Here is a 19,753-nt window from a genome sequence, read left to right on the forward strand (position 1 = left end):
GAAACAGCCATCAGAAAGGTTGGAAGGCTAGCTTAGTTTCAATAAATGCTCTTTTTGTAATGTGAAGGACATTTTGAGTTTTTTTTTAGTCTGTTTTCATAGTACAATGACCTCTTAAAATCAAATTTATCATTCCATGATATGATCTCTTCAAAGAAGATAATGCATCTTCAGTGGTAGCGTTCTCAGCTTATACCATTTTCCCAAGAGCTGCAATCAAACAGAAAACCATTGAGTCTCACACATCTTGTGGGTGAAATACTGTTCCTCTCTTATCTTCTGCCTCTGTTTCTTTTTTTTTCTTTTCTCCTCTGTCTCTTTTCTGTGTGAAATTCTCTGACATCAGGGAAAATAAGATGTTTACTGAGAATGAACTAAGGAACATCATGTTTCAAGTTCTCTCTGGTTTGGCATTTGTGCACAAGCATGGTAAGATTTCCTTTTTCAATACATTTTTATTTGTTCTTCTCTAATGCTTCAAGGAGCTTTATAACACCCTTATAAACTCTTAATTAGTACATTTTAAATAGTGAAATGTTGCATATTTAAAAAAAAAAAAAAAAAACTTTTTACACCCACAGTCAGGGAGTGAACCTTTTTGCCCACAAGACACAAAATGTCTTTTTTCCCCTCATCACCTTAAAGGTCCCGTATTATGCCCCTTTTCACAAGATGTAAAATAAGTCTCTGATGTCCCCAGAGTGTGTATGTGAAGTTTCAGCTCAAAATACCCAACAGATCATTTTTTACAGCATGTTTAAATTGTCATTTTTTGGGGCTCAGAAAAACGCTCTGTTTTAGTGTGTGCCCTTTAAATGCAAATAAGCTTCTGCTGCACGACACAGGGGGCGGAGCTTCGTGAGCTTGCGCACAGTCTCTCAGGACAATTTCATCTTACGGAATGATGATATGTATAGAAAGTCAGAAGTCAGAGTGCTGTATAGAGATGAAACAGGTATAGTTTAGTAGTTTAATTACGGTTATTATAACGTATTTGTCATCTGCTTGTATGTATCCATTATTTATTAATAGCCTACAACTTAAGTCTGCTGTCTGAATGATGATCAAACATATACTGATGAGTTTAATAAAGTTTATTGTACATCACACAAAAGATGAAGAGTCAGTTTTACTTCAGAAAATCACCTTAAGAGCTGAGTAAACACCGTAAGTTATTAGAAGTGCGCAAGTACATAAACGAATTTCGGTAGAGTTGAGGGAGCATTCCTGTGGGCGGAGGTTAGTCAAAAAACGGTTTTAATGACGTCATTAAAGAAGGAAGTAGAGGGATGTAGTCCAAACGGGCCGTTCGATGTAGTCAACTTCTGTTAAATAAAATATCTCGCTTGGCATTGAACTTTGAGCTTTATCATTTTACAGATATTATTTATACTCTAACAACAACATTACACACTAACTAAAGTTTGAAACATGGGATCACGAAGAACGGGACCTTTAAGAAATGATATATCTTAAAGGGGTCCTATTATGCTTTTTCACTTTTTCAACTTTAGTTAGTGTGTATTTGTATAGGGCTGGGTATCTTTAAAAAAATGTTCGATACCGCTACCTTGACTTCGATACTGGTTCCTGGACGATACTTTTTTAGATACCAATTTTATAAAAAAAAAATTTTTTTTAAATCCGTTTTAACAACATTACATTACCAGTCGCGAGTAATCTCCCTCTCGCATTCGTCATGGTGCCACTGAGTGTAAAAACACGAAAGGTGAAGCTTGAATTTCCAGGTATGTCCCTCTTTGTCTAATGTATTTTGAAGATGGATGCGCAACATGGCTTCCGCCATTCGAGCGACTCGCTCGTATGTATTCTAAATGGCAGATTATACACTTACGAGAATACTTAATTAGTTGGTTGAATGATTACACATTAACGAGAAAATAAATTTTGAAAGAACAAAGTGTTTTTTGCTAAAAATCAACTTAAAATATTACACAGTGTAGCTTTAAAGGGATAGTTCACTTTGAAATAAAATTTTGGTATGTTTTAGCTTACCTCAAGGGCATCCAAGATGTAGGTGTCTTTTTTTCCGCAGTAGTTTCAATTTTGATATTTTTAGGTCAAACCGTTCTTGTCTGTCAGTCATTTCATGCAGGTCTATGGATACTGTCTCAAAGAGCATGCACAAAGTTCAAATTAAAACAATTCCCCATCGTCCAAATTAAACAATTCCCCATCGTAAGTACACATTGATGGCCTAAGACACGAAACGAGCGGTTTGTGTGAGAAAACGAACAGTATTTATATCGTTTTTAGCTCTTATAACACAACCGCGTTCAAACGATCTGAGGGCTTGGGCGGGTATAGATATATACACTAGATGTCGCCTTGGCTACGGTTTCGTTCCAATGAACTAGTAGCGAAGGCGACATCTAGTGTATATATCTATACCCGCCCGCGGACGGGTATAGATATATACACTAGATGTCGCTTGGCTACGGTTTCGTTCCAATGAACTGCAGTAGCCAAGGCGACGTCTAGTGTATATATCTATACCCGCCCGGGCTGGTGGATAACATCGTATCTTTAAGAAAATTACAAAACAAACATACCACTCTGAAACACCCTGTGCAATCTGTGCTTGCAAAGTCCATGCTTGAAATCCGTTCAACACGATCCTCTTGTTTGTTAACATTGTCAGGGTCTGAATTGGGCTCGAAATGGTTTGAAATGGACAACGTTAATATTTACATCTTAGTAGAGCTTGCGGTTATGAAGGGGTGTGACATGTCCTGAACACGCGCTAAACGCTGCTAATCACAACACACTGGGCCAGCTAACAATTACAGCCCATTTCGGAAAGAGGGGCTTCTTTGAAAACGACATGTTCAACCAGACTGGAGATAATGTAATAGTGTAACAATGTAATAATGTAAAATATGTGAAAAATAATGTTTTTTTTTTTTTTTTTTACAATCAAGCATGAAAATATTCTAGGATACCTCAAAAACAAAATCAAGACTTCATAAAAGGGCATAATAGGACCCCTTTAAAGATATGAACAATATTTTTTAAAAATCTGTTTAAAATGTACACATTTTCACAGATGAGCAGGTCACTTTCGAATGGGAACTTGCACTGCGTCCTAGGATGCAAATGGGAAATGCCTCCGGCATTACCGGTGTCTGAAGCACATGACAAAACACGACAATAACATTGGCTGACGACAGCCTGTGACGCCACTACTGGTGCGACCTGAGTTTAAAATGGTGCCTCTAGTACACGTCATCCTATTTCGTGTCTTCAGGAGCCGTTTGTTTGTGACGTGTCGAAGGCAGTTATGGCAGTGAAAGCTTTCAGGAAGTGTGTACATCCGTGTCAGTGCACCTGATGATACTTACAATCTGTGCATGATTTACTTGGTCGAGGAGCATGCTTGCTCTGTCCTCGAGAGGGCTTAATATATTCATTGCGAGAGTTTCTCTATGAGGAAACTCCACTCTTGTTTGTCCCTTTTTTCGAGGGAATTTGCACAATCGTCTGTGCCCTGCGGATCAGGACCTGCTGCTGCTGAGGCGAGGAGGAAACTGAGATGTGGGGCTCTCAGATAGAGCTTGCAGAGGAATTTGAGAAAGGTATGGCTCTTTCTCATTCTTCAGTAGCTATGAGGGTGAGCTGCTGGAGGGGGATGTGCTATCACTCACATCCTCTGATCCGGCTGCGAGAAGAGCAGGATGTGACTGTTGAGGACAATGATGTCTCTGAATGTTTCTTCTGGATCTGCACGCTGAGATTGAAAGATCGTGGAAGAAACCATATTCGGCCTGCATTCATCCATTTCAGCATGGCAATTATTCTTGAGTGGAGGGGATGCGTGAGCGGAAATGAGTCGATGCCACGAGTTGAAGAGATGCTGGCCAGCTACCTCTCGCTGGGGGAGGCATCGACGTTAAAGACTCCTAGTCTGCCGACCAAACCGCTGTGTGTGACATCACATTTGAATGGCAGAGTGTACGCTGCAGCGGGTCAGACCAGGGCTGTCCTGCATACAATGGCTGCATGGCTGGTGACCTGGACCAGGGTCAGGGGCTCCCCACTGAGGCAGTAGGACCACAGATCTTGCTCTCTGTGCCACCAAGCAAACTGCTGCAGCGATCGGCCGATTTATGGTGGCAATGGTGGCCTCGGCAGGGTATCTAGCCCAAGGGAATAGAGTCACGACGACCGCTGGTGTGTACCCCTAGGAACTGTGACTCCATATTAGTTCTGTTGAAGTCATTGACTTATGTCAGCCATACGGCACTCATTCCTTCAGCACGGTGGACTGGGCATTTCTTCCCTATTAGCATCACAGGACGCAGTGCGAGTTCCTATTTAAAAGGGAATGTCTTGGGTAACGAATGTAACCTTGGTTCCCTAAGAAGGGGAACAAGGCACTGCGTCTCGTTGCCATGCTTCAGGCATCTCTGACCACATCTCCTTCAGACAAGAAGTGGATGATGTGTATTACAGGCACCCTTTTAACCTCTGGTCGCACCAGTAGTGACGTCATAGGCTGTCGCTGGCCAATGTTATTGTCTTATTTTGACATGTGCTTCAGACCCGAGGCATTCCCCATTAGCATCCTAGAACGCAGTGGCAGTTAAGGAAAAATACCAGCCACTGGCAAAAAATACCTGGATTTGACTGGTATTGGGTATTAATTTTCCACCATGTACATAATCTAAGTATAATGTGGTTACTTAATTTGTTACTTAAAATCTTAAAAAGCTTTAATGGTGTTATATAGGCTCCATATCTTTGTATTTAGATTGGGTGCAAACAATACAGATTAAGATGCATTCTAATCTGCATGTTGACTTTTACTATATTTTTGGCATTATCCTGTAGGATTTTTTCACCGGGATATGAAACCAGAGAATTTGCTGTGTATGGGTCCAGAACTGGTGAAAATTGCTGACTTCGGACTGGCTCGAGAGATCCGCTCTAGGCCTCCTTACACAGACTACGTCTCAACACGATGGTAAATGTATAAAAATAGTTTAATGGGACGTCACATTATTATGGAAGCTTGTTTCCGCCACAGAATAAAACATTTTAAGAGATAATTGCGACTTTTTATCTCACAATTGCGAGTTTACATCTCGCAATTCTGACTTTATTTCTCAGAATTTCGAGATGTAAAGTCAGAATTGCGTGAAATAAAGTCGCAATTGCGTGTTATAAAGTCAGAATTGTGAGATATAAAGTCAGAATTGCGTGAAATAAAGTCGCAATTGTGTGTTATAAAGTCAGAATTGCGAGATATAAAGTCAGAATTGCGTGAAATAAAGTCGCAATTGCGTCTTATAAAGTCAGAATTCTGACTTTTTTTCTCGCAATTGCGACTTTATATCACGCAATTCTGACTTTATAATACGCAATTGGGAGATATAAAGTCAGAATTGCATGATATAAAGTCGCAATTGCGTGTTATAAAGTCAGAATTGTGAGATAAACTATTCTGAGGTAAAAAAAAAAAAAAAAAAAAAAAAAGTTCGTATTTTTTTCCCCCTTAGAATTGGACTTTATATCTCACAATTGTGAGTTTATATCTCACAATTCTGAGAAAATATGTCAGAATTGCGAGATATAAACTCGCAATTGCGTATTATAAAGTCATTCTGACTTTATAACACGCAACTGTGACTTTATTTCACGCAATTCTGACTTTATATCTCGCAATTCTGACTTTATAACACGCAATTGCGACTTTATTTCACGCAATTCTGACTTTGTATCTCGCAATTCTAAGAAATAAAGTCAGAATTGCGAGATGTAAACTCGCAATTGTGAGATAAAAAGTCGCAATTATCATTTAAATTTTGTTATTTTGTGGCGGAAACAAGCTTCCATACATTATCACTATTTAGGAGGGCTGATATTTTTTTTTTTTTGATGAAAACATTTTTTCAACAAATATGTGATTTTTACAACCTGAAAAATGCACAACAACATAAACCAGCAAAACTAAGCAAATTCTTTTCTAGGAAAATTGTGTATTGAGACACCCATAATGTTAGGGGATTGCCGAGAGCAGTGTAATTTTAAAATACAAATCTGCCTATTATCTTTTAGTAAAAATAAATAAATGTGCATTTTATCTGGTACTAATTCCTCTAACTGTCAGGTATATTATGTGTTTCAAGCAAAAGTCAAAGTGGGATATAAATTATATGAAATGAGTTAAATAGTTTTTACTAAAACGCTAAATACTAAAATATAGATAAGCTAATAAATCAAGGACAGCCTTGATACTTCAGCAACAACGATACTTTTACAACAATAGATATGAAATAAAGTATGACTGAATTGAAAGACTGATTCTTTAAAATATATATAACTAATATTATTGGTAACACTTTACAATAAGGTTCATTAGTTAAAGGACAAGTTCGGTATTTTACACATAAAGCCCTGTTTACAGATCGTTTCTGATGAAATAGAACGGTTAAGATTAAACTTTTGACAGATGCTGCTGTCGCGAGAATTTTAGGTTTATTTCTATAATAACCGCTATAAAGCCAAAACTATCTTACCTTAAATTATTCGTTTATCTCTGTAAAGCTGCTTTGAAACAATCCACATTGTTAAAAGCGCTATATAAATGAAGATGACTTGACTTGACTTTTTTATTAACTAGCATTAACAAAGATTAATCAATACTGTAACAAATGTATTGCTCATTGTTAGTTAATACATAAACTACTGTTAACTGATGAACCTTATTGTACATTAATTACTGTTAACTAATGAACCTTATTGTAAAGTGTTACCAATACTATTAGTTATATATTTTAAAGATTCATTCTTTCAATTCAGTCATACTTTATTTCATATCTATTGTTATAAATGATGCCTGCTAATGACAGTGATGGTATCTGCAATTCACTTTCAACCAACAACCTAGAGATCTTAAAAGTTATATCAAAATTCCTGTGAAGTGAAACTGAGTATGTGCAACTTGCAGCAGTTTCCTCTACTGGCTGAAATGTGAGCATTTCAAAGCTCTTTCTTATGTGTTTGTGTTCAGGTATCGAGCTCCAGAGGTGCTGTTGAGGTCACCAGTGTATAGTTCACCCATAGACATCTGGGCAGTAGGCTGCATTATGGCGGAACTCTACACACTACGACCTCTGTTTCCTGGCAACAGTGAGGTGGATGAGATCTTCAAGATCTGCCAGGTCCTTGGTACAGTAAAGAAGGTATGATCACATGTGAAGATGAACCAACTTTATCAGGGAATTTAGAGCATGTCACAGCAGCTTAAGTTGACTTGAAACAACTTGATTTTGAGGACAGTGATATGTCCGTTTTCTGTATGAGAAAAAGCAAATTGGTCACTATCATGAGTGTCAGCCCCAGTGACTGAATGATAATTTCAAGCAAGTCGGTTGTTGACTTTGAGTTGGTTGGGCCATTAATTCATTAATTGAGAGTTGAGTCCTCTGGTCATTTATGTATTTTGGTTGGAGAATCAGAGTATATGAGCGGGGTGGAGTGGGAGCGGAGCGGCGTGATTTTGAATGAAGTGAGGAGTGTTTAAAAGTGTGTCGTGACTTTCACTCGCTGCGAGATCGCTCCACTACCGCTCCATCACGAGTACAATTCATGCCCGTACAACGGCCCATAATATAACTGCATTTTTAGCAAGAATTCACACGTTAAACACATTTAGCTAGCTTGATACAGATGGATCACTCAAATCATAAAGAATGTGGAGGTTATGATGACGGCAATGGACATGAGCGGGTGGTTATAGTTCTCAAGGAGTTTGTTTGTACTTATAAATAGGCTACTAAATATGATCGGGTGAAAGCACATTTTAAACAGGTAGCACTTATTTACACACTCAATTGCTCTTTCACTAATGCATTCAAACAAATGTAATCTTACAGTTCTACTTTATCTGTATCCTATTTCGAATGAGCAGAAATCTGTAAGAATGATAAAATAACTGATGAAAACGTACTGTTATTTTCATCTTTGCTCTGCATAAAGTAGCAATGATATTTAACTTTTAATGCTGATAACCATCTAATAAGCTTAATATATGTTATGAACAGAACTTTTGTGAGATTTCAAAGCATAATACTTTAGCCGCAAATTTCCTCAGGGAGTGAAGACGGATCGTTGTTTCTGATATCAGTGAGCGAGAAGTGGAGTGGGAAATGGTGAACCCGGAGTGGAGCTGAAATGGAGTGATTATTGAATGCTTAGAGCGCAGAGTGTAAATTGTTGCAATTTTGCACCGCAATTTTTCACATACTCTGGTATGTGAAAAATTAGCTGGTGGCATAAGATTTTGGGCCTGTAGTGACTGACCTCCAGGCATCCTTCATATATGAGGTTGAGCTAAATGCGACTTTAATAATGATTTGTTGTCTGTGATCAGTTTATGATGTGTTTTATTTAATTCATCTCTATTAAAATATTTAGTTTCATGGGTAAATTGGTAAAGAGTGCTTGATGTAATAAACATTGATTATTTTCCCTTGCAGTCAGAATGGCCGGAGGGTTATCAACTAGCTGCTGCGATGAACTTCCGCTTTCCCCAGTGTGTTCCTACACCACTGAAAACTCTGATCCCCAACGCCACCAATGAGGCTTTAGACCTCATGAGAGACTTCCTCCACTGGGACCCAAAGAAAAGACCCTCTGCTGCAAAGGTACATACGTATGTGTTCATGTGGACTCCAGGACAGATTGCAGTTTGGTATTTGATCTGACAAAAGTTTCAGAACTCGCAGTCAACCACTATTAATCCTTTCACATGTAAGTTTAAAATATTCTAGCTGACCCCCCCAGTGTGAGTTTTTTAAGGCAACCATTATTTTAGAACGCATCACCTTATTATTTCCATGGCGGGCTTGTCATGCTTGTCACGTGACACACCGCAGCCACAATAGCGCTGTATGACCAGGGCTCAACGCTAAGGAATTTTTATACTGGCCCGAATGGGCCAGTGGTTGAAATTTTTACTTGCCCTGCCAAAATTTTACTGGCCCCAACACAAAAAAAGTAATAAATAAATTAAATTAAATTAAATCGGCTTCGTTATTGTTTTAGATTAAATTCTAATTATTGGACAAAAAACTTCCTCACGAAATAATCTAGACTAATACTGTCTAACACTTAGACATGATGACTGCTCTGTCAAGTCTTCGTCATTGGTTAGGAACCAAGCTCTTTGATACTAATCTTTCATTTGAAAGTCACGTGTCTAGTATCTAGTCCATGCATTCATGACATCAAGGCTAGATTATTGTAATGCTATTATGGGTGGTTGCCCTGCTTGCTTAATAAACAAAGTACAGCTGGTCCAAAACGCAGCAGCTAGAGTTCTTACCAGAACCAGGAAGTATGACCATATTAGCCCAGTTCTGTCAACACTGTACTGGCTCCCTATTAAACATCGTATAAATTTAAAAAATATTGCTGATTACCTACAAAGCACTAAATGGTTTAGCTCTGCAGTACTTGAGCGAGCTCTTAATGCATTATAGTCCCTCACGTCTATTGCGATCTCAAAATTCCGGCCAGTTGATAATACCTAGATTATCAAAATCAAATGCTGGCGGTAGATTCTTTTCCTGTTTAGCACCAAAACTTTGGAACAGTCTTCCTAACATTGTCCGGGAAGCAGACACACTCTGTCAGTTCAAAGCTAGACTAAAAACACATCTCTTTGACCTAGCATACACATAACACATTATAGACTTTTATAATTCAATGTTAGGCTGCATAGATTAGGTCAGCCGGAACCGGGAACACTTTCCATAAATCCTGATGTACTCGTTACATCATAAGAAGAATGGCGTCTACGCTAATATTAGTCTCTCTGATTATCCCGAGATTTACTGCAGTCCGCCGGATCCAGGCTGTATCCAGATCTGATGAAGGGCCTGCACCTGGACGCGATGACAGCGCAGTCCTGAAATGTCAAGTGAAGGCCTCCCTCCCCTCCCTTTACCTATCTACAGATAAAGCGTTGTCGGGATAATTCCAGTTCGCGTGGCTACGTGGAAGCGATAAAAATTCTGTATTATTAATTTTAAGGCCAGACAAGTAGTATGTTGAGGGTTGATTTGTAGGGAAGGACTACTACACGCCTCCACACATATATTCAAACGCACATCCCTATAGACTGAACTCGTAATACGCATGTGCACGCCATCTGCATTCTCACTGGTTCGCGTTTTTGAAGTTTGCTCAAAAGAACTTAAGAGTTTTCTGTTAAAACGGTGTCGTGTTAGCGGCCCCTAAGTTAATAACTAATGATAGTTGCGACAGAAGTGAATCAATCAAACTAACTTAAGCTGGACAATAACTTTATTCTAGAGCTACTATAAAGCCAAAACTTTTTACTTGAATTTCCTATTATCAATGTAAAGCTGCTTTGGAACAATCTACATTGTTAAAAGCGCTATATAAATAAAGATGACTTGACTTGACTTCAGTTGTTTTTGATCCATTTCACCTTAATAAATAAGGTTATGACACCAAAACTACTAGCCTAACCTCATAAATTTTAAAGGGGGGGTGAAATGCTATTTCATGCATACTGAGTTTTTTACACTGGTAAAGAGTTGGATTCCCATGCTAAACATGGACAAAGTTTCAAAAACTAAGTTGTACGTTTGAAGGAGTATTTTTGTTCCAAAAATACTCCTTCCGGTTTGTCACAAGTTTCGGAAAGTTTTTTTCGAGTATGGCTCTGTCTTACGTAAGATAGGGCGGAATGTCCTTATATGGGTCCTAAGGGCACTTCTCCGGTAAGATCGCGGCCGCGCGCGCACTCGTAGACTAGAGCAAGAGAGTGAAAGCAGTTCGCCATCAAAGCGCCCTGCCCGGCTTTTGGGAAGTCAATGTCACCAAAGAAGTGTGTTTTTGGTTGCCAGGGCAAGACAACCCTGCACAGATTCCCAAAGAATCCAGCGTTAAGGAACCCGTGGATGGAGTTTGTTTTCCTGAGCATAAACGGAGTTGTGTAAAGACTGTTGTTCCCTGCATTTCGACGATGATTGTTTTATAAACAAAGCCCAGATCTACGGATTTGCAGATCGTCTAATGCTTAAGGATCGAGCAGTCACAATGATAAAAATTCGCGGTCGTGCGTTGGAACCGGACGGTGAGTAAAACTGTTTGTTGAACAAATGTCTCTGTGTGTTGTCACTAGCTTGGCGCGTTAGCACAGCTAAGCTTCGCCCACACGGCCCGCCCCCAGCCGCTCGTTTTTTTCCGGAAAGACTCGGTACAGCCTATCTTTATGTTAAAAATTTAATAAAACAAAATACTTTTTGGAGATATGAAGGATGCAATATTACTCTATAGGTACTCAAGATTAACAGGAGATTGAGTGAAAATGAGCATTTCACCCCCCCTTTAAATATTGTTAAAACCAGTCAGTATTAAAATAATAACAAATTACAATATTATAATAATAATAATAGTATATTATGTGCAAAAATGGGTTAAAATCACATTACATTCTAACATTGTAACATAATCTAAAAACAAAATAATGATTTTATTTTTCAATTCACTAAACTAAAAATTTAAATAAATACAAACAAAAGCAAAAACTAATTAACCTACATTTGATAAGGTCTACCCCATTACAATAGTCACTTTACAGTTACTGCTATCATAAAAATACTCTTACTTGTAGGTTTAAAATTCTACATACGGCACATTTATTGTTCAACAAAAAATATTTTAGCAATATGTATATTTTAGTCCGAATTATTGCGCTCCTATTCTATTGTGCTCCGTCTGTTTTTCGCGCATGTGCGTGGCGGCATTCACAGAAATCTGTGGAGTTTGGTGGAGATTTCCACAAAATGGAAAATATTTGCACGAGTTTCTAACATTTACAGATGAAGAATATATACCTGTGAAATATAGGTTATGCACTGTGGAAAGCACAACATATCAAACACATTACACAGCAGTGCAAGTATCTATCTGTCAGCACATCTATCTGTCAGAGCGTCTGACGGGGCAAGCTGCTTTAAACTAACGGTAAACGTTTAGTTTGTAGCGCGAGTACCAATCTGAGAGACGCAGGTGCTTTAGCGTCTACATGCGCTTGAATGTTGAAATAGGTGAGGCTTAAAAACACGCAAATGATCAACTTCCATGAAGATGCAGCACTGGCCCGATCGGGCAAGTGACATTTCCGTTAACTGGCCCGAGTGTCTTTCACGCTGGCCCTGGGCCATCAGGCAGTCCTTATTGTTGAGCCCTGATGACATATGTATCGCTTTTATTCTGCCACCATGTTAGTTTATGCCACAGTTCAGAGAATCGGATCTGTAAACGTGGTTGAAAACAGTGAATAGTTGTGATATATGACAAGCACTGAGCGCGTCCGTCTCTGGATCAGCTCCAGTCAAAGCACGAAAGCACATTTTAATTTAGCAGTTGATCACGTGATGCACTGAATGTTCTAATCACACTGGTGTGATTGTACACTCCAGGGACCAGCCTAGACTGATCACACCGGTGTGATCGTTCGTGTCAAAGGGTTAATGATGTAGAAGTATTACATGATTGTCTACTAATAATAGTATAATGCTTCTTTCCACAGCAAGCATCTCACATTCTTTGCATCTAAAATGGCAAATCAAATCTGTTACCTAGCTATGGCGATAAACAGATGCCACTAGTATTAACTGTGGTCTGTACATCTGGAAAAAAAAAGTGTCACTGTTTAGACCCTTTTAATAATATGTAATATAAATATGTAAAGAGACTTGTGAGCAATGGAGGAAGGGGGTGGTTCATCAAACCAAACCTAACACAAACGGTCTTGAAAGGATTATTATTTTAATTTAGTTCATTTTAGACATTAACAAGCATCATTTTTTAATCTTTGTTTGTGTAAGTAATTGTTTCTAAACATCATTTCAGGCACTCAGATACCCCTACTTCCAAGTGGGACAAGTTTTGGGTCCCCGTCCCATGACCCCTGATGTACGGAAGGCTCAGATAAAGACCGTCCTGCCCAGTGAACCCAGATCAGAGCTGCAGTGTGTCTCAGAAACAGTGCTGCCATCACAGATTAAAGGCCAAAGTAGAAACTCCCATCATCCACTGCAGCAGATTCCTCTGCCTCAGTCTCTCTCTCAGACAGACCCTCTCGCTTCATACATACAAAAGGTACAAAACATCTATATCAAATTTAAAGTCACCATGAAATCAAAATAGGCAATCCTTATTTTTTTTTAATGGAATATTGCAGTATTTATTATAAATAATGTATCTGCATATAATTTTTTTTTAATTATGTGCCCTCACAATCTTTAATCAAAGCATTGGAAATCAATGGGGCAATTAAACAACACCATGAATGAATGTTGAAAATAGGCAACTCATTGTCAAGCTGTTAACATATACAAAAGTTTGTACAGATCAATAGTTTTTTTAAGTTTTTTAATGTTTTTATTAAACATGTAATCATATTAGAATGATTTCTGAAGGATTTCACAGGAATAAATTGCAAAAATAATAATATTAAAATGACTAAATTGTGAAATATTTAGTAATTTAGTCATTTTAATCAAAAATAAATTTTTGACCTGTAGTGTAACTATATCACTAAAGGCTGATTTATACTTCTGCGTCGGACCTACGCCGGAGCCTCTAAACTGTAGGCTATGCGTTGGTTCTCTTACGAGAGGTCTCTCGTACTGCGTAATATCTTACGCTAGGGGAAAATCTCTTTTCCTCGAGATACTGAAGCCAAAAATTATCCTTAATTTTGAAATTAATGTAAAACGCGTTGCGGCAGCATGCAGACATAGGCAAGACGGCTCGCGCGGCTATTGGCTGCCCTGCGGCAACTGCAGCAGCCTATCGAGAGAGGCCCTACGTGACGTCAGAACCAATGGGGACGCTTCGCGCCCACTGCGTCACGTCTCGCCGAAACGGGCGTGGCTTGGGCCTATAAATACAGCTCGACAGGCTGGTAGAATCTGATTTTTCATCTCTTCAGCGGAGCTCACGCATCGCTGAATCCTGAGAGGAAGAAGCCGCGCCGTCTGAGAAAGCCTTCTGTGGGACGAGCCTTTGCATCTGAAGCTGCTGGCCGACAACTCGCCGCCTTCAGTCGCCGTTCCTGCTACGCTATCCGGCGTGTATATCCTTTTCTAGTGTGTGTTCGCCTCTGCGACTCACACCCTCATTTTAAAAGAGCCAAGCGTCTTTTTTAAGATGCCTCGTATCTTCTGTGGCTCGTGTCGAGCCCCACTCAGCGACGGGGACTGCCATGTCATCTGCGCTTCCTGCCTGGGTGAGGATCACGCAGCTCTCGTGCTCGCTGACGGCGGCTGCCCTCACTGCGAGCTGATGCCCTCACTGCGAGCTGATGCCCATGGTGACTCTGAGGAGTCGCCTGGCATCTTTCGCCGAGACTGCACCTCCGCCCGCTGCGGTGCCGCGCAGTAAAAGCGCCGTGCTCAGCGGGTCCCGGAACCTCCTCCAACCAGCAAAAGCTCACCGCTTCGCCCGCCAACTTCGCCCGAGTCTCTCACTGACGGACAGCGGCCACAGTCTGCCGCCGCTTCCGTCATGAATGACGATGAAGAAGCCGCGTCTATGTGGATGGATGTTTCCTGCAACGGGCTAGCTTTCTTTACGTTACAAGAAAGCTACCCCGCCCCTCACGCCCCGTTCGCGTGTGTCACTCACCGGCGAAAGGAGGAAAGAGAGTGTTTTTAGTCCCGCCGAGGCCGGACCAACCATTTCTCACACATTTCTCAGTCCCCTCCTAAGTTCAGGCGACTGGAAATATCAATATTGCAGTAAACAAGCCTGTTATAATACGTGCACGCCTGCAAACAAACGCCGTCACAAGACATGATGACGCTATCTGGCTATTCGCCAAAGCTTGCCGCACAACTTCAGCCATGCACAGTCGCGCTTACACCCCCGCTGGACAGGCTGCACCTGCGTTGCACTCAATGGTGAGATAAAGCCGGAGGCCTCAAAGTCTTCCTAGCCCACCTAGGAAAACGACGATGTTCAAGTCCCGCTGCGGCCAGACTTCCACCAAAACTTCTTGCTCGTTCAGTTCCAGAAAATGCGACTGTTCCAGTGTATTTTGCAGAAAACCAGCCGGTACCACAGCCCGTTTGCCTGCACACAAACGCCGTTTTTACGGCAGCCCAGATATATCTCATAAAGAGTGTATTTTCTGGTATTCCGGCCACGGCCGATGGTGCTCATTCCTACACACAAGCACAGCCCGCCACATTCCAGGGCTCGCACACATAAAATCGACTCATGTCGATTGTGCATTAAATGTAGTGAATGTGCCCACGACCCAGTGCCCACTGCACACTGCATGTCTCACGGTTTCTGTAAAACGAAACCAACACACATACAGTCAGCTCAGGCCGACGGTGTTTTCAGTGTAGTAAATGTGCCCGCTGCCCCGCGCCCACATTCACTCACAGACATGACAGGCCCCACGGGGTTCCCCCCCCGGCCACGGCCGATGGTGTTATGAGTGTAGTAAAAATGCCCACAGCCCAGTGCTCATTCCTACATGCAAGCACAGCCCGCCACATTCCAGGGCTCGCACACATAAAATCGACTCATGTCGATTGTGCATTAAATGTAGTGAATGTGCCCACGACCCAGTGCCCACAAACACTGCACACTGCATGTCTCACGGTTTCTGTAAAAATGAAACCAACGCACATACAGTCGGCTCAAGCCGACGGTGTTCTCAGTATAGTAAATGTGCCCGCTGTCCCTCGCCCACATTCACTCACAGACATGACAAGCCCCACAGGGCTCACCCCGCTCACTCTCTCTCAGCAAGCCGCTACAAGAGAGTCGAGCGCGGGCAGGCTGCCCGCTGTGATCAGCGCGCCCCCCGCCTCGTACGCTGCAAGCACGGCGTCTATGTTACAGCATACCGAAGCTCTCCGGTCGCCATTATGTCGCGGCCAGTGCCCAGATCTCATTCAACCCCTAGCTATTCGTGCAAGTGCATGGGCAAAGCTTCCCGGGGTATCAGAATGGATGCTGAACATTATAAAAAGAGGTTATTCGCTCCAGTTCGCTCAACGTCCCCGCCGTTATGCGGCGCAAATCGAAACTACGGTAGAAAAGGAAGTAGCACATCTACTTCGAGCCGAAATAGCGAAACTGTTGAGCAAAGGGGCCATAGAGCCTTTATCTCAAGCTCAGAGCGAAGGGGGTCTATACAGCAGATACTTTCTGGTACCGAAAAAAGACGGGGGTCTCAGACCCATTCTAGATCTAAGGCAGCTGAACAGAGTGCTTTCGAAACGCCGGTTCAGAATGCTCACAACCAGGAAAATCCTCGCGCAAATTCGCCAAGGGGACTGGTTTATGTCGATAGATCTGAAGGACGCGTATTTTCAAATACAAATAACGTCACAACACATCATATTGATATGCCTGGCCCTCGAAGGCGAATCTCCAAAAATCGGAGATTCGCCTTCGAGGGCCAGGCATATCAATACACAGTCCTGCCATTCGGCCTGTCCCTGGCACCCCGTACATTTACAATGTGCATGGACTTGCACCCCTGAAACTTCGGGGCATGCGAGTTTTGAACTACTTGGACGATTGGCTGATTCTATCTCGATCACACTCAGAGCTCATAGAACACAGGACCATATTACTCGAACATCTCGAGAATCTAGGTCTCAAAGTCAATTGGGCGAAGAGTTCTCTTTGTCTCCCAGTCAGAGAATATCTTTCAGGGCACAGAACTGAACTCGCAGTCTATGACAGCACAACTATCGCCACAGTGCAGACTGAATATTCAGCGCATGATGAAATCCTTCCGCTGTGGCACTCTAGTCCCGCTCAGAAAGTTTCAGAAAATGCTGGGTCTCATGGCCTCAGCATCATCAGTTCTCCAGTTGGGTCTGCTCCGCATGCGCCCACTGCAGTTCTGGCTAAAGGCGCGAGTACCACGTCGAGCGTGGACCTCCGGTCTTTATCGCCTCAAGGTCGATCAGAAATGCGTCTCAGCTCTGAAATCTTGGAGAGCGACCGGCTGGTACCGGTCAGGTGTAAGCCTGGGGACTTCTTCGAGTGTGAAGGTAGTGTCTACGGACGCCTCCACTTCGGGATGGGGAGCGCTGCTCGAGGGCAGACCGTTCTTCGGCCAGTGGTCAGAACGGGAAAAGCTTCTACACATCAACTGCCGGGAGATGATGGCAGTCGACAACGCGCTGAAGCGCTTTTGTCCCCAGATAAAAGGACACCACGTCTTGGTCCGTTCGGACAACATGTCGGTGGTGGCCTATATAAATCGCCAGGGAGGTATCAGGTCCCGAAACCTTTACAGGCTGACGGAACGCCTCCTGGTCTGGGCTCAGCACAATCTGCGCTCGCTGAGAGCAGCGCACGTGCCAGGCCACCTGAATGTGGGACCAGACAGACTGTACAGAAACAATGTTCTGGCAGAAGAATGGTCTCTACATCCGCAGACAGTCCAACTGCTGTGGAAGACATCCGGCAGCGCGAAGGTAGACCTGTTTGCGTCTCAAGAAAACGCTCACTGTCCGGAGTTTTTCTCCAGGAGCAGGAACGCGCTGGCCCACGTCTGGCCCACGTCTGGCCCCGCTGCCCGCTCTATGCTTTTCCTCCCGTCACGCTCCTGCCTCAGGTGTTAGAGCGAATCAGGGAAAACGGATGCTCAGTGCTACTTGTGGCTCCATTCTGGAAGAACCAGGCTTGGTTCCCAGTTCTGATGCAGCTGACAAGCACTGCCCCATGGCCGATACCAGTGAGGAGGGACCTCCTCTCTCAGGCCAAGGGCTCGATCTGGCATCCTCGCCCAGAACTTTGGCCCCTACATGCATGGGCCATACACGGGTACCCGCTAACCTCCCGGTGGGAGTGTTAAACACGATCACGCAGGCTAGGGCACCGTCTACTAGACGGCTCTATTCCTCGAAATGGTCTGTGTTCTCTAGCTGGTGCACAGCTCGTGGCATATCACCCCTAGACTGTGGGGTGACGGGGGTTCTCTCCTTCCTGCAAGAGCTACTGGATAGGGGCAGAACCCCATCCACGCTCAAGGTTTACGTGGCGGCCATAGCAGCGTTTACTAGACCGACGCTTGGCCAGTCACTTGGGAGGAACGATCTGGTCATCCGCTTCCTTAGAGGAGCTAGGAGGCTGAATCCTCCCAGACCTCCCTCAGTCCCCATGTGGGACCTTTCTACGGTGTTGGAAGCCATGAAAGGTGCCCCATTCAAGCCAATTCAATCAATAGATATCAAACACTTGTCTTTCAAGACAGTGCTTCTTTTGGCTCTCGCTTCGGTAAAGCGTATAGGGGACTTGCAAGCGCTCTCAGTGAGCGCGACGTGCATGGAGTTTGGGCCAAATGACTCAAAAGTCATACTCAAACCAAGGCACGGGTATGTTCCTAAATCCCTCAACACACCGTTTAGGGCTCAGGTGATTTCCCTGTCAGCTCTGCCGGTCCATAGTGAGGAGAAGGACGCGAGCTTCCTTTGCCCGGTCAGGGCACTAAGGGCTTATGTGTCTCGCTCGACTGTCTTCTGACAGACGGAGCAGCTCTTTGTTTCGTTCAGCGGACGTTCTAAGGGACTAGCTGCGTCGAAACAGAGTCTATCCAGGTGGATAGTAGATGCTATAGCGCTGGCTTACGCTTCTAAGGGCCTGCAGTGCCCGTTAGGTGTCAGAGCGCACTCCACAAGAGGCATGGCCTCGTCATGGGCTTGGTCTAATGGGATTGCCTTGCAGGATATCTGTATGGCGGCAGGCTGGGCCTCCCCGTCTACATTTATAAGGTTTTATAACCTAGAGGTTCCCGCCTTGCAGGCTAAGCTGCTTTCGGTCTAATAAATCAGTACTGTCTGCCCCGATGCTACCGGCTCAGAACACTGAAACTGCTTGAGCACCGCTCGCTGATCGATTAAATAACTCTATGGGCAGTGTGTAAGACCCATAATATTCACCAGCCCAGGCCGAGTTCTTTCACCCTGACTGTGTGGAACACTGTTGATATAACTTGCTCCTCATAGGATGCTACTTGTTATGGGAATGATGCTATTCTAGCCCCTCTTTCCCGGACTCTCTGCTGATTGTGCACTATATGAGCCCCGGGCACCTGCCCTTGGGACTTTGGTGTTGGATTTCAGCACGCACAGCGTTTTACACTGTGTTCCCCTAGCGTAAGATATTACGCAGTACGAGAGACCTCTCGTAAGAGAACGTACTCTGTTACTAACGTAACCTCGGTTCTCTCTAGAAGAGGGAACAAGTACTGCGTATCTTTGCCGTGCATACAACACGCTCTGGTTTGCTTCGGCGATGAAAAACCAGATTCTACCAGCCTGTCGAGCTGTATTTATAGGCCCAAGCCACGCCCGTTTCGACGGGACGTGACGCAGTGGGCGCGAAGCCCACTGACGTCACGAAGGGCCTCTCTCAATAGGCTGCTGCAGTTGCCGCAGGGCAGCCAATAGGCGTGCGAGCCATCTTGCCTATGTCTGCATGCTGCCGCAACGCGTTTTACATTATTTCAAAATTAAGGATAATTTTTGGCTTCAGTATCTCGAGGAAAAGAGATTTTCCCCTAGCGTAAGATATTACGCAGTACTCGTTCCCTCTTCTAGAGAGAACCGAGGTTACGTTAGTAACAGAGTACGTTTTCATTTTTACTTTCATTTATACTGCGTCATTGTCCGTGTTGGCGTGCTGTTACACATGCAGAGGGAGCATGTGT

At 43.0% G+C, this 19,753-nt stretch overlaps 1 protein-coding gene across 15 annotated transcripts in view; it reads left to right on the plus strand.

Annotated features, from left to right (window-relative positions):
• mak (male germ cell-associated kinase) overlaps positions 1–19,753 on the plus strand; it is a 51,397-nt gene that overhangs the window by 18,675 nt on the left and 12,969 nt on the right. For 11 of the 15 annotated variants that reach the window (XM_079863689.1, XM_079863678.1, XM_079863679.1 and 8 more), the window contains 5 exons: positions 347–429; positions 4,852–4,984; positions 7,034–7,205; positions 8,502–8,669; positions 12,916–13,164. In XM_079863689.1, the coding sequence (XP_079719815.1) occupies positions 347–429; positions 4,852–4,984; positions 7,034–7,205; positions 8,502–8,669; positions 12,916–13,164 (805 nt within the window). The remainder of the gene's footprint in view (positions 1–346; positions 430–4,851; positions 4,985–7,033; positions 7,206–8,501; positions 8,670–12,915; positions 13,165–19,753) is intronic. The other 4 variants (XM_079863680.1, XM_079863688.1, XM_079863691.1 and 1 more) reach the window with 1 other exon arrangement.

Source organism: Squalius cephalus (genome assembly GCF_949319135.1).
Source record: "Squalius cephalus genome assembly, chromosome: 25".
Lineage (NCBI taxonomy): Eukaryota > Metazoa > Chordata > Actinopteri > Cypriniformes > Leuciscidae > Squalius > Squalius cephalus.